Consider the following 19,895-nt stretch of genomic DNA (forward strand, 5'->3'; position numbering starts at 1 on the left):
ATGGCAGATCAGAGATGGTCTGAGCTACCTCATAGACCTGGCCACACCCGGACTGCCTGGCACCAATTTAAGACTGCCCTTTATCTCTCCAGCCAACTGTGAGTCTCTCAAAGCACTTCCAAGCCTCTAGATCCCCTCAGTCCTTGCCCTATGACCCACGCCTTGCCCTGACCAGCACTTGGACACACTTAAGGGATATATCTTCCAGCCAAACCCTCGTGAGTCTTACTCTCCTCGGTCCCCCGCTTTCTCAGCTTTTGCCTATCCAAATCTGTCCAGGATCTTTCCGCTCCGCGGGCTTCTCATACTTCTGGTCTCCACTGTAATTCTTAGCACCCCAATATATTCTTTTCCTTCGCAGCTAGTCGCTGGTGAGGGCGGGCTAGCGCTCCGGAGGGGGTGGCTATCAGGTGTGTGGAAGGTGGGGCGTGGTGGCGACTGCAAGGAAGAGGCTGGGCATTTCTCTGAGTCTCCTCCTTTCACTCCCCCTCCCCTTGTTGCGCACTTTGAAAAACAGAGAAGAGTCTCTAACGCAAAAAGAGGCCGCAGACTCAAGGCCATGTTCAAAGTGGGAAGAAAGACCCAGCCCAAGCGTATGGATACCTAACACCCTGGGGAAGACAGAAGGACACGGAGAGAAGCAGAGAGAAATTGGGGTACTCATGAGACCCGATCTCTCAAACCCTCTTGCGCTATGAAGTGTAGAAGCCTGCGGTTCAAGTTGTGAGGATTTTTGCACGGGTCGTTCTGTCTGGTTTCTTATAAGAACGACGCGTCCAGGAAGGGCGGTTTGGCCGCATTACTAAGGCCAATGATCAGACCTGGCCAGGGTAGAGAGGCCTGTGCAGCAACCTCCAGGGAACCTTAGTGGCAGCGACCCCCCCAGCCCCCCGATGTTGCGGCAGCTTGGGTCCCAGTCTCCCCGCCCTCCTTCCTGTCCTGCGTCCATTGGTGGATTCCCCTTCGGCACCGCCCAGCGACTGGTTTCTGGAGCGGACGCATGCGCAGGAGGCCCCCGCTGCCTCTGCTTCAGCACCAGAGCCCGGACAGCGGCGCCGCCCACGGGCTAGAACGGTGGTAGCAGCCCCAGCTGCTGCAGGGATCCTCTCCTTGCCAGTTCCTGAGCCGGCAAGCAGCGGCCTGAGAGAAATACATTAACCCCAGAAGGCAACTGCCGGGACAAGTAGGAAGAACCCCTCCGTAGATCCCGCTGGAAGAGCTTCTCAGCACGCTTACATCAGGTATCCTTAGTAGCTGCCGCCACATATCACCTCATTCATTCCCTAGCCCTTCTGAGAGCCCTTATACCCCTTCATCTTGCCTGGTCAACTTATTCTCTAAACGACACTCGATAATGCCAGCTCTCATTGCTTTCACCTCTTGGGGGCCTGCCCCACCCACTGTTCCCTCCTTTCTCCTAAGGCCCGATGTCCCTTTCCTTGGCCTCTGGAGCTCCCCCACTCCCCCTAGGCCTTGCCTCTGCGTCTTTGCAGCTGCGTCAGTCTGCATGTCAGTGTGCAAAGGGGTGCTCATGGACACGGAAAAAGAGGCTCGCCAAAGCAGGTGTCCTGGGGAGGGAAGGCAGACGTTTGGGACTACATCACCATCACCATCGGTTGCTGCCTGCCCATCACATCATTGTTTCTCTCCCCTGCATGGCATCCTGCTTGTGTAAATACTGATTTTAGTCTCCATGTGTAAAAACTAGACTGAAGCTACTTGTGTATTCAGGGTCTGAGGCTCAGGCAGGGGTCTATTTGACCCCTGAAGGAGCCTCAGGCTTGTGGAAGAGGAAACGCACCTTCCTGCTGAGCGCCCATTCCCAGATCCGGGTGCCCCTCATTTTTCTGCCTTCACCATATGTGTGGAGGAACAGTCTGGCCAGGTAGCAATATGGCGCCATTTCTGTGTCCTGCCTCCCTCTGCTGCCCCCAGCATCTCTCTTCAGACGTGACACTAACTCTCTCCTGCCTGGATCAAAATAAAAGGCATTTTTAAGAGGCAAAAAGCAGATACAAGCACATTATCTCCAGATTATCTGATTTAAAATGTACACTCTGTTCCTCAGAGGGAAGAGAAAGCCCCACAGGTTGAAGCAAATGCTTTCTCCCTTTATTAATTTGTCAGTCTGCAAGACAAAACCGTGTTCAAGAGGGTAAGACACAGGAAGGCTGTATTCTCCAGACCAGGGACTCTGCTTGGAGTCAGGCCTAACGAAAGGAAGGTGGCAATGCGGGCAGACAGGACATCCTGGTGATGAAGCATTTTCTACCGTTGGCAAGGGCTTAGGTTCCATCCCCCACCACTGCAGGAAAAAGGGGGAAGGGGGGCCAGCGACAAATCAGGGCAGGGCCCAGGGCCAGGAGCATCTGTACAAGGGGCTACCGCATCAGTGGCTGTCTGGCATATCTTGCCAAGGATCAGCCCTGTCTGGTTTGCTCATTTCTCCTGGGCATGAGAACCACTTGTTCTCTTCCAGAAACTCTGCCTCTCTCTGCAGTTCCCCCAGAGACTGTGGATTCTACACAGGCATAAGGACTAATAGAAGAATGCAAGCCTGCTCCTCCTGTTGAATTAAGTACCATCCTGGGGATAGATATACCATGTATAAGAGTACATACACTGTACATGTTAAACACACACCACATTGCATACTCATGTTCCCCCATGAATGCCCTATAGTCCTTACCCCCAATGCAAGAGATTAAATCCAGAACCTTATGTGTGCAAAGAATGCCTTCTACTGCATCCTCACTCCCCATCTCCATCCTCACTCCCCATCTCCATCCTCACTCCCCATCTATTACATCCTCACTCCCCATCTCCATCCTCACTCCCCATCTACTGCATCCTCACTCCCCATCTCCATCCTCACTCCCCATCTCCATCCTCACTCCCCATCTATTACATCCTCACTCCCCATCTATTACATCCTCACTCCCCATCTCCATCCTCACTCCCCATCTACTGCATCCTCACTCCCCATCTCCATCCTCACTCCCCATCTCCATCCTCACTCCCCATCTCCATCCTCACTCCCCATCTATTACATCCTCACTCCCCATCTCCATCCTCACTCCCCATCTATTACATCCTCACTCCCCATCTCCATCCTCACTCCCCACCTACTGCATCCTCACTCCCCACCTACTGCACCCTCACTCCCACACTTACCCCCAGAACATTTTGGGAAGGAGTCAGGCCTTAAGCCTGGTGCCACACAAGATAACACACACCTGTAATGCCAGTGGTTAGGTGCCTGGGACAGGAAGTCATGTCCTGGACTACATGGGCTCTGGTTTCTCCCTCTGGCTCTCTGCCTCTGTATCATCATCTAGGCTATATAGAAAGACTCTGTCTTTAAAAAAATTCAGGTGTGGTGGCAAATTAGTCCCAGCACTCACTTAGGAGGCAGAAGCAGAAATGTAGAGTTCAAGGCCATCCTCAGTTACATATTTAGTTCAAGAATAGAGTAGGCTGTATGTACACTCAGTTCTTCAGAGGCTGAAGAAAGGATTGGCCATGACTCTGAGGTCAGAGAGAGAGAGGGAAGGAGGGAGCGAGGGAGGGAGGGAGGGAGGGAGGGAGGGAGGGAGAGAGAAGCCTGGACAGGGTGGGGATCCTTTGCCTAGGCTAGCCTCCAAGTATCTGCACTAGAGGCACGACTGCCAATCCTAACAGCATTTTATAAATTCATTGACTACAGAGATGTTTGAAATAGTTAATTATTTGTGTTTTTTAAGTTACCATTTATTTTTCTTAGTGTCCTGGCCACTCTGTGGGATCACAGTGACATCCAGATGACTATTCTGTAGGTTCAGGGCCAGCTTAATTCATACACATTTGCCTCAATTGGGGCTCTGTGCCTGCGGTCTTGATAAAAGGTGACCTTGTGTGTGTGAGACAAGACTCATCACTTTCTATGCCCACTGACTTGGCTCCGGGGTGCAGACAGACAGCCTAGGGAATTACTCATCTTAACTTGAGACCTGGCTCTTTTCACTGGGAAGACTGAGACAAGGGCTCAGCTCTACCGCAGTCAGGCTAGAGGACTCCAGGTTCTCTACACTGGTATAAGTCTTCCATAGTGAAGAGGGGTAAGATTAGGATCAGTTGATCCTTGATCTCTGAAGAGGGACTAAAAGGGTTGAAAGGAGGGGTCTAGAGCCACAGAGACCCCAGTGGAAGCAAACAAATGGTGGAGACTAGCTTCTCTTTAACTAGAAGGAGTTGGGAAAGAGAGTACTCCGTCTCTCAGCAGCATTCCTTGTGGCTGACTTCTATTGGCAAAGAGACTGACACTCCAGCCGGGGGCCTGGTTCCTAGGACAAGTCCTGTGCTCATGCTGTGCGGTCATGGGCTGCTGGAACAGGCCCCTCACTCCACCACGGCCACCCTACTATCTTAACCTCCAGGAAGCAGGCCCTGCTGTGAAGAGTGGGAGCAGAGCTGATGCTGGTCATGCTGGGACCCAACCCAGATCAAGCTCGGTGCTACAAATTAAAAAAATAAATTGGGGAGATTGAGATAAAGGCCAAGCTCTGCAGCAGTCAGGGGTTTCAGACTCTCCGTGGTGATATAATGACCAGTGCAGTGCTGAAAGGTAAGATTATGGACAGGGGCATAATCTAAACCAATATGTACACAAGCAGGCAACCAGGCAGGGAAGGCAAATAATCACCAGACAGGCAGCAAGGTGAGCAGGCAACGGTGAAATAAAAGATCTCCAGACTAAGGGAAGAGAAGACCCCACCAGTGGAAGCAAACGTTTTCCCTCCTCTTATTAATTCATCAGTCTGGTAGGTAGAAAGCCTTCTTCTAGATGGTAAGACACAGAAAGCAGGCTGTGTGTGTGTGTGTGTGTGTGTGTAAGAGAGAGAGAGTTGTGTGTGTGTAAGAGAGAGAGAGAGAGAGAGAGAGAGCATTGCTGATGCTGGCTGTACTCAAGCCTTCAGGACCTTGTGCAGACCGAGCACATGGAATGTACAAATAAATAGATGAATAAGTAAAATAGAAGAAGCTATAGAATTGAAAACTCTAGGAAATGTCAGTACCAGGCATGGTGGCACACATTTGTAATCCTAGCACCCAGGGTGCTAAGGCAGGAGAGTTATGAATTCAAGGCCAGCCTGAGTTACACGGTGAGATCCTGTCTCAATAAGTAAATAAATTAATAAATGATCTCACACGTACACATGACCCAGGGCATTGAGTCACTTTCTCTTTGGCTCAAGGGGATTGACCTCCAAGAGTTGGTATCTGCCAGCACCCTGGCTGCTTATGTCATCGGCTTTGCAGAGTTGTCCGAGGTCTTGCTTTAGAATGTCTTTGGCCAAATTCATATATTTCTAAATGTTGAGTTGGTGCAAATAAGTATTAGTGGTTTCAGTCATGACATCAGATTTCAAATGCAGCTTTTAGAGAACAAACAAAAGAAAGAATATAAGGTTGAAGCTACAGTGAGATTCTCAAGATATAAGACATTATAAAATGGGGGTATTGCCTGCGTTCCTAAAAGGGACAAGTTGTTCATGCTAATATACTTCTTGGAGCACACACTCCCTATGGTCCTGAATTTGGGAAAGAGCAGGAAACCAAATATGTCCTCAACATGCCGAGCTCTGTTCTGGGAACCTCATGTATGCTACTTCAAAACATTCCACACCAATTACTCCAATGTTTATCTTTTCTGAGGGTCCAGAGACAAAAGATGATGGAGCCTAGAGCCTACCTCAACTGTCCCATTTTGAGGCTAGTCCTCTCTTAAACAGCCACCCTTCCAACAGAGGAAAATAAGTAGAGTTCTATTATTTCCAGTTTCTCTTCGTAGTTTCTGGGCAGAACTTAGCTATGTTTATGTCACTCATAGGTGCTGCAGTAGAGAGAAAAACTCACTAAGATGCCAACCCTTCATTTTCTGAAGGAACAGAGGTGTACAGCCTTCTTGGAAAAGACTGACACCCACCTAGCTGATTCCTGTTACTTTATTCAAACATATGCAAGGTTAATAGGGGCTGGAAAAGGTTCCAACTACCAAAGTCAACTTGCTCTTGCTGTCCATAAGAGCAGACAACCCACACAAATCTCAGTCCCTTTTGATTATGGCCATAATCAAACTGTAAGGACTCCGACCCAGCCAGAGGTTTCTTAGGATCAAAGTCAGTGCAGCTGCAAGCACTCACATAGCACCATGTGTAGACTCTCCAGGGAGGCAATGCTTCTTCAAGGTTTAAACAGTCTCAGAACAATTTCTCAGCCTCTAGTGATTAGCCCTAACATAGCAATAGCTTTGCTGAAACTTTTCACTTTAAGCCAGGCACAAAGGCCTTACTTTACATATCATAACAATGCAAGCTAAGGGAAAGGAGACCTTGTCAAAGTATTCAGCCCGGAACCCTCCCCACAAACCCCCATGATCTCCAGGCAATCGGCTCTGTAGCCATATTTTTTCTCCTAAGATTGGCAATCTTGCCACAGGAGTGAGACTCTACCTTCCCTTGGAGACGAAGACAGGAACCAAACCTATGCACAGTCTTGTCATGATGACTAATCTGGGGTCATCACTGACTCCTTCCCACCATATTCCGTGGAGGCTCCGACTCCCTCTCTGAGCTGTGCTGTGCATGGGAAAGAGCAGGAAACCAAATATGCCCTGTTTGCTGAACTTTCCACCTTCTTCCGCCTCCATTGAAAGTGGGCCGTCTGAGTTTTTCTCATACAAACTAGCATGTAGGACTGTTTACATCTCCCAACTACTATGAATTCTCAGAGACAAGAACAGGGCCTTATTCATCATCATGCCACTCTTCACAGCCAATCTAGCACGGTGTTCACTTAATGAACATTCCCTGGCCTCCTTCTGTGCCAGTGAGCTGTTTGAGGTCCTGCAGATGTGGAGATGAACCTTTCTATGCATCAGCTCCTGCATTCCCAGCCTCCCCTCCCATCGGATAGCTAGCTGCAGCAAATACACAAAGAAATATCCAGTGGGACAATGGGGGTGACAAGTGATTGGCTTAGGAAGAGGATGAGGGGAGCAGGTATTGAGAGGATGTCTGTCAAGATTATAAACAAGCTGGCGCACACCTTTGATCCCAACGCTGGATGCAGGTAGGCAGATCTCTGTGAGTTCAAGGACAACCTGGTCTGCATATGACTTCCAGTACAGCCAGACCTACATATAAAGACCCTGGAGAGATATGGGGTGGAGATAGACAACTATACAGGAAGTGCATAGTCTACAAGTTCAGAAGAACTTCAGCGTGGTTCAAGGTCCTAATCTTTGCTTCTCACAGAATCTGTTTTCAAATCTGTAAAACAAAGAGATTCTTGGGTTTTGTTTTTTGTTTTTTTTTACGAGACAGGGTTTCCCTGTATTGTTTTGGAGGCTGTCGGACCAGCCCGGCCTCAAACTCACAGAGATCCGCCTGCCTCTGCCTCCCGAGTGCTGGGATTAAAGGCATGCGCCACCACGGCCCGGCTGGAAATTCTTGTTTTTGTAGGCAGTAAACAAGATCATGTTTACAGAAACAGGTGTGATATCGAGCAGTGTCTGACATACGGCAGGTTGCAGGGATATGTTTTTGAATGCAAGGATATTTAGATGAGAGCATGGACCCCAGCATGCAGGCTTTCAGCTCCCACCTCTCCATTTGTCCTCAGAGCTAATAAAAATAATAATGAAAAGCCAACCCTGAGCTCCTGTCTCCTTGTCTTGCTTATTGAACACCTCTGGGACACAGATAACCCACCAACACTCCATCTTCCCTGCCTGCCCTCTCCCAGGTCCTAGACCAAAGCCATGGCTCCCGAGGCAAGCCCGGAGAGAAGCTGCTCTCTGCACACCTGTCCCCTTGAAGACCCGACAGGAGCTGCAGTACCAGCGCCAACGGTTTCCGCCCTCCAGGCTGTAGACCCGACCAGTCCGTTAACAGCGGGCCATTTTGCCTTTCCTCGAGCGCCTCAAGAATATCAAGAAGGCAGTTCGTTACTAGGATTGGGAGATGAAGCAGTTCTGTGTGCCCATGTCTCCAACCTCAGCACTTCCATAGACCCCTTGCAGCATGACGGGGTCTGGAAGCCACCTTCTGTGCAGAGACATGTGGTCAGTGTCAGGTGAGGAGGGGCTGGAAAACCTGCCGGCTGCCACTGAAAGGTACAGCAAACACTGAAGCCTCCTGATTCCTGGAGGCCACCTAGATGTGTCCTGCTGCTGGAGAAGGAGGAAGCGTGGGTAGAGCAGGGAGAAAACAGCTGAAACTTGGGGGTGGGCAACTCTAAAAACTTCCTCGATGCCCATCATCTGTCTTTCACTCACACCCTCCCCATCCAATATGTCTCACTCTTTCCCCCGCCTCCAGCCAGGCATGCACGCACGTGTGCACACAGATACACACACCGGAAGACAGTGGTAAATTTCTCCTCTTCTCTCCCACAGGCAGGAACGCACTTTCCGGATGCCAAAGAGGTAGGGCCAGGCCCTGAACTCCCAGGAGTGGCCACCCTGGTACCCACTTTCTGCTCCACTCTCCTAGCTTACCAGCCTTCCCACCACACCCACCCTCAACTCATGTGCACTTCCACCCTCTTTTCCAGCTATTCCCAGCTGATCGCCGAGTGGCCGGTGGCCGTGCTCCTTCTGTGCCTGGCCTTCATCTTCCTCTGTACCCTCGCTGGGTTGCTGGGAAGCCCTCCACTTGACTTTTCTGAGCCTTTACTGGTGAGAAGCCGGGGGGGGAGGGAGAGACACCCCTGGGCTGAACATTGCAGCTCAGTCTGAGGCAGACAGTTGACCCTTCTTAGGGGTAAGGTAGCGTTGGTGGGCTCTCGATTGCCAGATAACTGTAAGGATGGCACAGGGACCATGTGTCTACAATCCAGGCAGGGGGAACCAAGGGGGGCAGAGCTGGGAAGGCCCCAGAGGGAGGGCACTCCTCCCTTGGCCCTACTCTCTCTTGTATACCCGCTCCTCTCTGCTCTCCTCCCTGCAGGGTTTTGAGCCTCGAGACACAGAGATCTCCAGAAAACTAGAAGTCTGGAAAGCTATGCAGGCCCTCACTGGCCCCAAGAATCTGTTTTCCCTTTCCCCGGACCCTGAGATGAACAGGTAAGGGGTTCCCATCTTCCCACTGAGGGTAGCAAAGGGAGAAAAAATTCCAGGAGGGGACACTGGGTGACCTCTCCAAAGACATGAGACGAGACATGAGAGATTGCTGTCGCTCCCTGGGAGAGTGGTCTCTCATTTCCTGTGAGTCTACTATTCCCAAAAGTACCTTGGAAAACTACTCTCTCTACCTCAGCTCAAGCCTCCTCAGCACACTGAGCCCCGCATCCTGGGGCAGGGCCGAGGAGAGTGTGGTCCGGACCAAGAGGATGGTGGAGCCCGTGGAAGACAAAGAAGAAGAGAACTTCTTTTGTGGTCCTCCCGGTAAGCTACCGCATGGCCAGTCCTGACATCAGTGGGGGCCCCATGGAGTCAGATCAGCAGGTCCAGAGCAAATGTGGGCAGACAGAAAGAGAAAATGGCCACAAGTCATATTCAAGCCAAGGAAGATGGAGTAATGAGTAGGTCTCAAGTGTTTCAGCCAGGTACAGTCAAGCTGATGTGGGGGAGATGAGCATCAGACATAGGCTTCAAGCTCCTGGGAATCAAGGCTTCAGGAGGCCCAGGATGGGCATCTTCTCCTTAGTGGGCCCAGGTTCTGGGGCCAAAGGTCTGAGCTGTGTGGGGGTTGTGTTGCAGAGAAGTCCCATGCAAAGTTGGTGTTTGTGTCCACCTCTGGGGGAAGCCTGTGGAACCTACAAGCCATCCATTCCATGTGCCGCATAGAACAGGAGCAGGTGAGCTGGCTGGGGAGATGCCAGGGGCTTGGGTGGGAACTGAGGACACAAAGTCCCATGCAAAGTTGGTGTTTGTGTCCACCTCTGGGGGAAGCCTGTGGAACCTACAAGCCATCCATTCCATGTGCCGCATAGAGCAGGAGCAGGTGAGCTGGCTGGGGAGATGCCAGGGGCTTGGGTGGGAACTGAGGACACAAAGTCCCAGTGCAATACAGCTTAGCCAGGACTGCCAGGGTGGTCTGGGGACAGCTCTCCCTGCTTAGAAATATTCCAGCTCTCCTGGAGGCTCTGGACTGGGACAGGCAAAACAAAACTGGCTGTTTTTAGAAGGGCCAACCTCCTGTCACAAAGAGAGCTAAAGCAGAGCCCCGAGAGTTTCAAAGGGCTTTGAAAAGACATCTCAAAAATGTGTGGAGGAGATTCTGGCCCTTGGAAGCTGAGACTCCAGGGTTCAAGGATGTAGCTCTCGACAACCCAAGCAATGCCCATTCGGTTATGCTGTTAGAAAACTACATACAATCACATCTATGATATGTTTGCTGCTAAAAACAGTGTGGAAACCGCTCTGTAGTTCTGTAGCTCAAGTCCCCCGTGCCACGGCATGATGTCCAGAGCACCAGAGGACACTAGTTAAGAATGTGAGCTCTACACTCAGATGCCCAAGTTCAAGGCCCGCTCCAGGACTGGCTGTCTTGGTACATGCTTCTCAATCTCTTGGTGCCTCATATGTGTTGGCTTTTTGTTTCAGTTTGGTCTGTTTTTGCAGTGCTGGGGGATCAAACCTAGATACCTGTGTGTACTCAGCATGTGCTTTATTACTGAGCTACATCCTCAGTCCTTCCTTATGTGTGAAATAGGAACAGTTACAGTGCATTCTTTATAAGGTTAGTAACAGTGAAATGAGATAGAATCTGGAACAATCTTACACAATGCTGGCACTGGTAATGACTTGATAGATATTCAGTATTGTCATCACTATGAGCAAAGTCCCAAGGCTGTGCACGTTAGGTTAGTGGCAGAGCAGGGCGTGTGGCTCCACGCTGGGAGCTGTTTGAACTACACCAGCTGTTGTGATGCGAACAGCAAGGCTGGGGAGAAAAGGGGATACAAGCTGGGCAAAGAAGGGGTTTTAAGCACCCCAGGCAAAGAGAAGCCAGGAGTTCTCCGTGACCCTAGAATATCTCCTACTGCTTGCTTCCAGCTCCCGGGTCTCTTGCCCCTTGTTCCTTATGTGACTTGTCACCTCCACTCCAGTTCCTGACTCCGGAAGTTGTAGAGTTAGGGTGTGCAGCCTATAGGAGCCCTTCTGGCAGAGCCTATGGGAGGAGCCTGGGGAAACTTCCCTTAGGTTCCTGTTGGATGAAGCCAAGATAAAGCTCCTAGGAGCTGGGCCAGGGGCAAAGGCAGCTCTGTTGAACTGTCAGGATGTTTTCTCTCTGCCCTTCAGTGTGACAAGAGGTGAGAGGGCTGGGGAGACCCGGGCCCCTGAACTTCCCTCTGAGCTCCCCCTCCCACTCCTGTGTGCCCTGCAGATCCGCTCTCACATCAGCTTTGGGGCTCTGTGCCAGCGATCAGCAGCCAATGAGTGCTGCCCCAGCTGGTCCCTGGGCAACTACCTGGCTGTGCTGTCCAACCGCTCCTCCTGCCAGGACACTACCCAAGCAGATGCAGACCGCACACTGGCCCTGCTTCGCTTCTGTGCCACCTACTATCACCGCGGCGTCCTGGTGCCTGCTTGTGTGGGGCCCGGGAAGGATAAGCCCCCGTACTGTGCCCAGGTTCCCACCAAGTGTACCTGGAGCAGTGCCATCTATCAACTCCTGCACTTTCTGCTAGACAGAGACTTCCTCAGTCCCCAGACGGCAGATTACCAGGTGCCATCCCTCAAGTTCGGCCTGCTCTTCCTGCCCATTATAAAGACTTCCTCCCTGCTAGATATCTACCTGGATGGCCTTGTTGACCCAATTAAGGTCTCTGATAACTACACATCTATCAGTGGCATGGACTTGGGCCTCAAGCCCAGACTGCTGAAGTACTACCTGGCCGAAGATACTATGTATCCCTTGCTAGCCCTGGTTGTCGTCTTCTTTGGCATGTCCCTCTATCTGCGTTCACTCTTCATCACATTCATGTCACTGCTGGGGGTGCTGGGCTCCCTAATGGTGGCCTTCTTTCTTTACCATGTCGCATTCCGCATGGCCTACTTCCCCTTCGTCAATCTAGCATCCCTCCTTCTGCTTAGTGGCGTCTGCGTCAATTACACTCTCATCTTCTTCGACCTGTGGCGCCTCAGCAGGGGGCAGGTGCCCTCTGGGGGTCTAGCGCATCGTTTGGGCCGCACCATGCACCACTTTGGCTACCTGCTTCTGGTCTCAGGCCTCACCACCAGCGCGGCCTTCTACGGCAGCTACCTGAGCCGCCTGCCCACGGTGCGTTGTTTTGCTCTTTTCATGGGCACCGCTGTGCTAGTGCACATGGGGCTCACACTAGTCTGGCTCCCGGCTACCGTAGTGATCCAGGAGCGCTACCTGGCACGAGGCTGTGTGTCCCAAGCGCAGGGTCAGAGGGGCGGCGCCGACCCCTTGCGGCTGTTGCTGGCGTTGCACAGACGGATCCGCATTCTTCGCAGGATTATTTCCATCCTTTCGCGTCTGCTCTTCCAGCGCCTGCTGCCTTGTGGTGTCATTAAGTTTCGGTACATCTGGATCTGCTGGTTCGCAGCTTTGGCGGCAGGGGGCGCCTACATCGGCGGCGTAAGCCCTCGCCTGCGACTGCCCATTCTACTACCCCTTGGCGGCCAGGTCTTCCGGTCTAGCCACCCCTTTGAGCGCTTTGATGCTGAATACCGCCAGCAGTTCCTATTCGAGGACCTGCCTCCAAACGAAGGCGGCAACTTGCCGGTGGTAATGGTGTGGGGAGTCCTGCCAGTGGACACTAGTGATCCCCTGGACCCTCGCAGCAACAGCTCAGTAGTAAGCGATCCTGACTTCGCGCCCAGCAGTCCCGAGGCCCAGGAGTGGCTCCTGGCTCTCTGCCATGGAGCCCGGAATCAGAGCTTCTTTGGAGACCAGCCAGAAGGTTGGCCTACACTGTGTCTAGTGGAAACCCTCCAGGAGTGGATGGAAAGCCCCAGCTGTGGCCGCCTGGGTCCCGATCTATGCTGTGGCCAGTCAGAATTCCCCTGGGCCCCCCAACTTTACCTGCACTGCCTCAAGATGATGGCTCTGGAGCAAAGTCCTGATGGCACCCGTGACCTGGGACTCCGCTTCGATGCTCATGGCAACCTGGCAGCTCTAGTTCTGAAGTTCCAGACCAACTTACCGTACAGTACAGAGTACGGCCCGGTCCACCACTTCTACACGGAGGTCAGCCGCTGGTTGTCAACAGAGTTGGGCAAGGCACCTCCGGGCCTCAACCAGGGTTGGTTCACCAGCACCTTGGAGCTGTATAGCTTGCAGCACAGCCTAAGCACAGAGCCTGCTGTGGTGCTCGGGCTGGCTCTGGCACTGGCCTTTGCCACACTGCTGCTGGGCACCTGGAACGTTCCCCTCAGCCTGTTCTCTGTGGCAGCGGTGGCTGGCACTGTGCTGCTCACTGTGGGCTTGCTTGTTCTCCTCGAGTGGCAACTCAACACTGCCGAGTCCCTCTTTCTCTCTGCCTCTGTGGGCCTCTCTGTAGACTTAACCGTCAACTACTGTATCTCCTATCACTTGTGCCCACACCCTGACCGCCTGAGCCGTGTGGCCTTCTCCTTGCGTCAGACCAGCCGCGCCACAGCAATGGGGACTGGAGTGCTGTTTGCCTCCGGTGCGCTCATGCTGCCGTCCACCATTCTGCTTTATCGAAAGCTGGGCATCATCGTCATGATGGTCAAGTTTGTTGCCTGTGGCTTTGCCAGCTTCTTCTTCCAGTCCCTGTGCTGTTTCTTTGGGCCAGAGAAAAACTGTGGGCAGATCCTGTGGCCCTGTGCCCACCTGCCGTGGGATGCCGGGACTGAGGATCCTGATGAGAAAGGACGAATGGGGCCGTCTGGGTTCTCCGAGCACTATGAGTTGCAGCCCCTGGCACGGCGCCGGAGCCCCAGTTTTGATACCAGCACAGCCACCAGCAAGCTGTCCCACAGGCCTTCCATACTCTCTGAAGACCTGCAACTGCATGATGGCAGCTGCTGCCACGCCCACGCCCCCGCCTATCCGAGAGATCTGCTTCTGGACCACCAGACAGTTTTCAGCCAGTGCCCAGCTCTGCAAACTTCCTCTCCCTACAAGCAGCCCGGCCCCAACCCCCAACCCTGGATCAGACAGGACTCCCAGGGACAGAAAGCTGAGCCCTTGAAGGCCCTGCCAGAAGCTCCTGCCCACTGCCCCAAGCCCAAAGTCGAAGAGCTCCCGGATGGCCTCTGCTCTTCAGGCAGCACCCTAGAGGGACTCAGCGTCTCTGATGACACCTGTGCCTCTGAGCCCAGCGTCCGTGTGCCAGATTCTGTGGGCACCTCACCAGAAGCTATGAATGGCACTGGGCACCCCATACTTGAACGGGGCCAGCTGAATGGGAAGCGTGACACTCTATGGCTGGCACTGAAGGAGACCATCTACGACCCAAACCTACCCAACTCTCATCACACCAGCTTATCCTGGAAGGGCCGTGGGGGGCCAGGTGATATCAGCCCTGTCATGCTTCCCAACAGTCAGCCAGATCTGCCCGATGTTTGGCTCCGGAGGCCCAGCACCTACACCTCTGGCTACAGCAGCTGAGAGAGCCCAAGGAAGGCCAGACCAGGGTCCAGAACCCTGCTGGTAAAAGAAAATAAGACAGAGGCTACGAGAGCCTAGAGCCTGAAGGTATTTCTCCATACTGATATATTTCACCCTCCAGTTATGGATTCTAAACCCTGCCAGATGTTCCAGCCTTGATCTCTCTGCTACTTAACCCCTGCATCTGGAGGTTTCAGTGGGAAGGCCTTGCAAGGTAATGCCTGGCTCTCCCTGTGATGAGCTGAGGGCTCATCTCCCCCACAGTGCCAACAAGGACCCCCTCCTCTGGAAAGGGGGGGCCAGATGTACCACCTCCAGGTATCAGGGGAAGCTGATCATTTCTCTCCTGCGTGGCAAGAAGTTCAGTGATGCTAAGGCACCCCCTTCTTTGGGATCCTGTCAGTGTACCTCGCTGACTAGAAAAGCCCTTAAGAACCTCTACAGCCTGCTAAATCTCATCTCTTTCTCATCAGCTCTTAATCGGACACTTCGCTTGCAGGGGAGCTTTCCTGGGCCAGAATTGAACCCGGGCCTCTGTCCTGCCCTGTTCAACTCATCCTCCCCAGTGTTACGAGACACGCCCAGAAGCAGGGCAGAGATGGCTGCTGAGGGAGAAGCAGGAGAATGTGAAGGCTGGCTTTCGAGTGCCTGTAAGTCCCCAGATCCCTTTACCGGAAGCCGGTTCCGGGATGCTCCCCTATGGATGAACAGTAGTCAGCCTCTGCCGTCGCGGCACCTGTCAGTCTCCTTGGGCTCTCGCAGCTCCACTACAGAGGGGCCTGAAGTTGGTCGGGACACTAAGTAGGGTTGATTGATTTACCCAAAGTCGTGTCACTGGCTCCTTCCGCCCCTGCAGCTTCCCCTACCGACTGCCTGCTTCGGGCACACTGAACCCGGCTGTATGGACCCCTTGCTTCTAGCACTGAACCCACTCTCCCTGCTTGAGTGTCTCTCTGTAAGTCCTCCCTCCCCTCCCACCCCCAGAAAGAGTTGCAGTCTGAGCAGACCCGAGTCCCTCTTTGCCTTTTCCATTCCCCCTTGGAAATTCTCCGAGATGCCGACTCACAATGGGACCTGGCAGGTCACAAGCAGCCGATCTACATCTGAGGCTTCAAGCTCATGCCTCTTCCATGGGTAAGGACTACAAAGAGGCTTTGCCAGGAGAGGTGCTGTGGGGCAGAGAATTTGAGCAGAATCATTGAAGACAGGAACACAGCCTTGCTCTTGTGTGGGAGTTCTCTAAGTCAGGTCCCAGTTTCTAAAGACCAGCTCTCTCTAGGGTGCTAGGGAGACTCAAAGACCAAAGCCTGGCTTTCCCCACCAAAAGCAAAGGTTCTGTCCTGAGGCTTTGTCCCATGTGACACAGCTGCTGAGACTCGGCAGCATCTAGGCAGCATCGTCAAGTTGACTGCACACCTGCTTTGGGAATGGTATTACAGGCAGTACAGGTGTGGCGGGGGAGCATCTTCCATACACAGGCAGGCATTAACAGGTCAGTGCTATTGCTGAGCATGGGTACCCAGGGTGAGGTGACCAGGAAGATCTCCTGAAGAGGAGTGGCTTGAGCAGCTTCAGAAGATCAAGCATGTTAGACGGGAGGGGGGAGTGGTGATTCAGCACCGAACACTGTCCCCTAAGGACTGTTCTTTCAAAGAACGCCTGTGTCTAAAAGTAGCTGCTCCACTGGGTGTGAGCATTAAGGGGCAGCCAGCTCAGCTCCCTTTCTAGTGCAGCTCTCCAGGGCCCCCAGTTTCCTGGCAGATCCATACGACGTGGCATGAAGACCACCAGTCTAGGCCATTTTACAGATGAGAAAGAGAAGTGAAAAGAATTGTTCAGAGTCAAACAATCTGTGGCGAAGCTGGAGGCAAGCCAGAGGGCGTCTTTGCTTTATCCTGTTGCATTCCTGTGTAGTTGAGATCTACCTCCCACCCCAAGTAGCCCAGGACAGGAGGAGCAGAAACTCAAATGAGGGCATAAGAATGTGGGAAAGACAGAAGACAGCTGTCCCTCAGTATTCATGGCGAACTGGTTCCAACACCCCTGCCCCCTGCCCAGGATAACAAAATCTGAGGATGCTCAGTCCCTTGTGTAGAATGGTGTAGTATCTGCATATAATGATGCATATTCTCCTGTATACTTTAAATCGTCTCTAGAGTACTTATAATGCCTAATATGATGTAAATGCTATGTCAGTCCTTATACTGTGTTGTTGACAAGAAAAAAAAGTGTGTTGAGCTTGTGTTTCTTTCCTTTTCTTTTTTAATGTGTTCATGTTTGGTGTGGTCCCCCTCACCCCCGAATATTCTGGGTCTATGTGGTTGAATCTGTAGATACAGAACTCTTGGCTACAGAGAGCTGACCGTGTAGGCCAGTTCCTTGCAAAATTACTAAATTGAGATAAGTGACTCCTGCTCATGCTGGTATCATGCAAATTCTGCAGTCTCAGCTACCTGGGAGGCTAAAGAAGGAGGATCACTTGAGCCCAGAAGACCAAGGTTAGCTTGGGTAACAAACATAACAAGACCATGCCAAAATAGCCAGGAAGGAGAGAGAGAGAGAGAGAGAGAGAGAGAGAGAGAGAGAGAGAGAGAGAGAGAGAGAGAGAGAGAGAGAGAGAGAGAGAGAAGAGTTAAATAACTGCTGATATTTGGAAGCATAAGCAGTCACTAGACTGCTTGTTTGAACCAGTCTCCTTGAGTAGTAGGGGACCATCTCTGGTATTATGCCCAAGTGGCAGCATTCAGCCTTCCTAACCTGTGACTGTTGGTCCGGATCCTGGCTTACATGCACCATGTACTGTGCACCTCTCTCTACCAAGCAGCCAGGCTGGGATGATGATCCCAGGGAAGCCAAGGTGACTTATGTTCTTGAGCAGTTCTGCCTTGGGCTGAGGTACAGCTTAGCAGTACAGTGTATGTTTAGCGTACAGGAGTGCTGTAATCTACCTCCTGCATCCGTCTCCACAAAATTTTACCTCATCTCAGAAGAGAGCGGAATGTCTCCTCAGCAACTGGCCTTGGCTGTTCTACTTCGTGTTATGGGAGACTAAAAGGTTCATGAACCCTGAAGAGTCCGCTCCCTCCCCTGGGTATGGTTGCACATGCCCATAATACCAGCACTTGGGAAATGGAAACAAGAGGATCAAAAGTTCAAGGTTATCCTCTTGGGGAGAGGTGTCGGTTGGTTTTCTTGGTTGTTGTTTTGTTTTTCTTTTTGTAAGACTTACTTATTTTATTCTGTGTGTGTGAATGGTTTCCCTGCCCTGTAGGCGTGTGTACCATGTGCATGCCTGGTACCCGAAGAGGTCAGAAGGTGTCAGATCCCCTAGAACTAGAGTGACAGATGGTTGTGAGCTGCCATGTGTGTGCTGAGAACTGAACCCAGGTTCTCAGCAAGAACAACAAATGCTCTTAACCACTGAGCCATCTCTCCAGCCCCTGTTTTGTTTTCTAAGACAGAGTTTCTCTGTGTAGCCCTGGCTATCCTGGAACTCACAGAAATCCCCGAGTGCTGGTATTAAAGGTGTGCACCACCACTGCTGGTTTCAAGGTCTGTCTCAAGTCTCCAAAAATCCCTCCCCACAAAGAATCTGGAAGCCCCCACACACACAATTTTAAGAGTGTGTTTGGGAGTGTGTGTGTGTGTGTGTGTGTGTGTGTGTGTGTACATCAGGGTTTTTTGGTTTTGGTTCTGTTTGGAGTTTTTTGTTTGTTTGGTTTGGTTTTGGTTTGGTTTGGTGGTTGTTGTTATTTCGGTTTTTAGAGACAGGGTTTCTCTGTGTAGCTTTGGGCCTAAGGATGCAGCTCAGCTGGTAAAGTGCCTGCCCAATACAGGGGAAGTAGAAGCAGAGAGCATCAATGTCATCCTTGGCTACATATGGTCAGCCTGGGCTACATCTCCAAAACAAACAAACAAAATCACACAGTGGAGCAGACTGATGGAGTTCATCACCTGCACCTGCACCCTCAGCCGTGCCTAGCTAGAAGTTCTATTCTAACTATTAGTTTTCATCATTTGAGATGACTACTATTTTCCCACCTTCTTCTAACATCCGGTGCTCTCCACTCTACCTGCTCCTTCCACCCTTACTTCAGAGAACAGAAGAAACTCATTCTTCATAAGGAAAACTAAGGTCCTACAGGTTGCTACCTCATGCCTATAATCCCAGTTCCTGGGATTAGGGGCTGCACACACCCGAGACAGAGTTCAAGGCCAGCCAGGACCATATAACTACCTGATGAAAGCCTATGGGGAAAGAGAGAAAGAGAGAGAGACAGACACACACACACACTTAGAGAGAGAGAGAGAGAGAGAGAGAGAAGAGTGCTAGAGAGATGGCTCGGTAGTTAAGAGCATAAATTGCTCTTGAAATGGACCCAAGTGTAGTTCCTAACATGTTGGACAGCTCACACAGCCTGTAATTCCAGCGCTCCAGGGAAATCTGGTGCCTATGAAAGCACCTGAATTCAGGGTGCACACCTACACACACACACACACACACACACAATTAAAAACAGTAATAATAAATCTCTAAAAGAAAAAGCTTGAAAAAGACCCACCCAGATATGAGGCCATCCAATCACTGACTTCCCAAACAGGAAGCTATCCAATCACTCACTGACATCCTGCCTCTGCCGTGTCCTGAATCCCTCCCATCATTTCTGTGATGATGAAGGAACCAACGATGGCACCAGCAATGTCTCCTTGCACTTTGTATAACAGTCCTCCAAAAGAGAGCTGATGCTCTTCAGTGATGTGAAGACTTCTGGGACAGTGGGGGACACCGAGTTCTCAGGAAATTAAGTTTTAGGATAGTCTCTTGTCTTGGTCAGGGTTACTAGTGCTGTGATGAAACACCATGACCAAATGCAACTTGGGGAGGAAAGGGTGTATTTCACTCACAGTTCCAAACAACAGTTCGCCATGAAAAAGCCTGAGGAGAGGAACTCAATCAGGGCAGGAACCTGGAGGCAGGAGCTGATGCAGGGGCCATGGAGGAGGGCTACTTACTGGCTTGCTCCTCAAGGATTGCCCAACCTGCTTTCTTATAGAATGTCCCCTGTCCCTCTGACTCAGGTGACTCTGGACAGCTGATTTGTAGCTTAGCAACAAGAAAGCTGCATATGAATGAGCTCTGTGAGCAAGAACAAAGAGCAGAAAAACTTTGCCCCTTGGCTGTTACCTGCCTCCTCTATTTCAGAATGCAGGGGGTGGAGCCCAGCAGTGGTGGCCAATCACTTTAAGCAGAGGCAGGCTGATCTCTGTGAGTTCAAGGCCATCCTGGTCTACAGAGTTCCA

At 51.6% G+C, this 19,895-nt stretch overlaps 1 protein-coding gene across 1 annotated transcript; it reads left to right on the top strand.

Annotated features, from left to right (window-relative positions):
• The first annotated feature begins 991 nt into the window (after positions 1-991).
• Disp2 (dispatched RND transporter family member 2) lies at positions 992-16,831 on the top strand. The gene is made up of 8 exons (XM_005064741.4): positions 992-1,241; positions 7,786-8,115; positions 8,438-8,467; positions 8,596-8,719; positions 8,991-9,106; positions 9,300-9,427; positions 9,743-9,840; positions 11,373-16,831. The coding sequence occupies exons 2-8, from the start codon at positions 7,802-7,804 to the stop codon at positions 14,592-14,594; spliced, it is 4,032 nt and encodes a 1,343-aa protein (XP_005064798.1). The 5' UTR covers positions 992-1,241; positions 7,786-7,801; the 3' UTR covers positions 14,595-16,831.
• The last annotated feature ends 3,064 nt before the right edge of the window (positions 16,832-19,895 follow it).

This window comes from Mesocricetus auratus, unplaced genomic scaffold, assembly GCF_017639785.1.
Source record: "Mesocricetus auratus isolate SY011 unplaced genomic scaffold, BCM_Maur_2.0 Super-Scaffold_100004, whole genome shotgun sequence".
Lineage (NCBI taxonomy): Eukaryota > Metazoa > Chordata > Mammalia > Rodentia > Cricetidae > Mesocricetus > Mesocricetus auratus.

What these genes read in the sequence shown, in the direction of transcription:
- Disp2 (XM_005064741.4), top strand. Translation starts at nt 7,802, where the DNA reads ATGGCTCCCGAGGCAAGCCCGGAGAGAAGCTGCTCTCTGCACACCTGT. An exon ending in CCGGACCCTGAGATGAACAG is followed by an intron (nt 9,107 to 9,299) that starts GTAAGGGGTTCC and finishes TCTCTACCTCAG; the next exon opens with CTCAAGCCTCCTCAGCACAC. An exon ending in GCCGCATAGAACAGGAGCAG is followed by an intron (nt 9,841 to 11,372) that starts GTGAGCTGGCTG and finishes TGTGCCCTGCAG; the next exon opens with ATCCGCTCTCACATCAGCTT.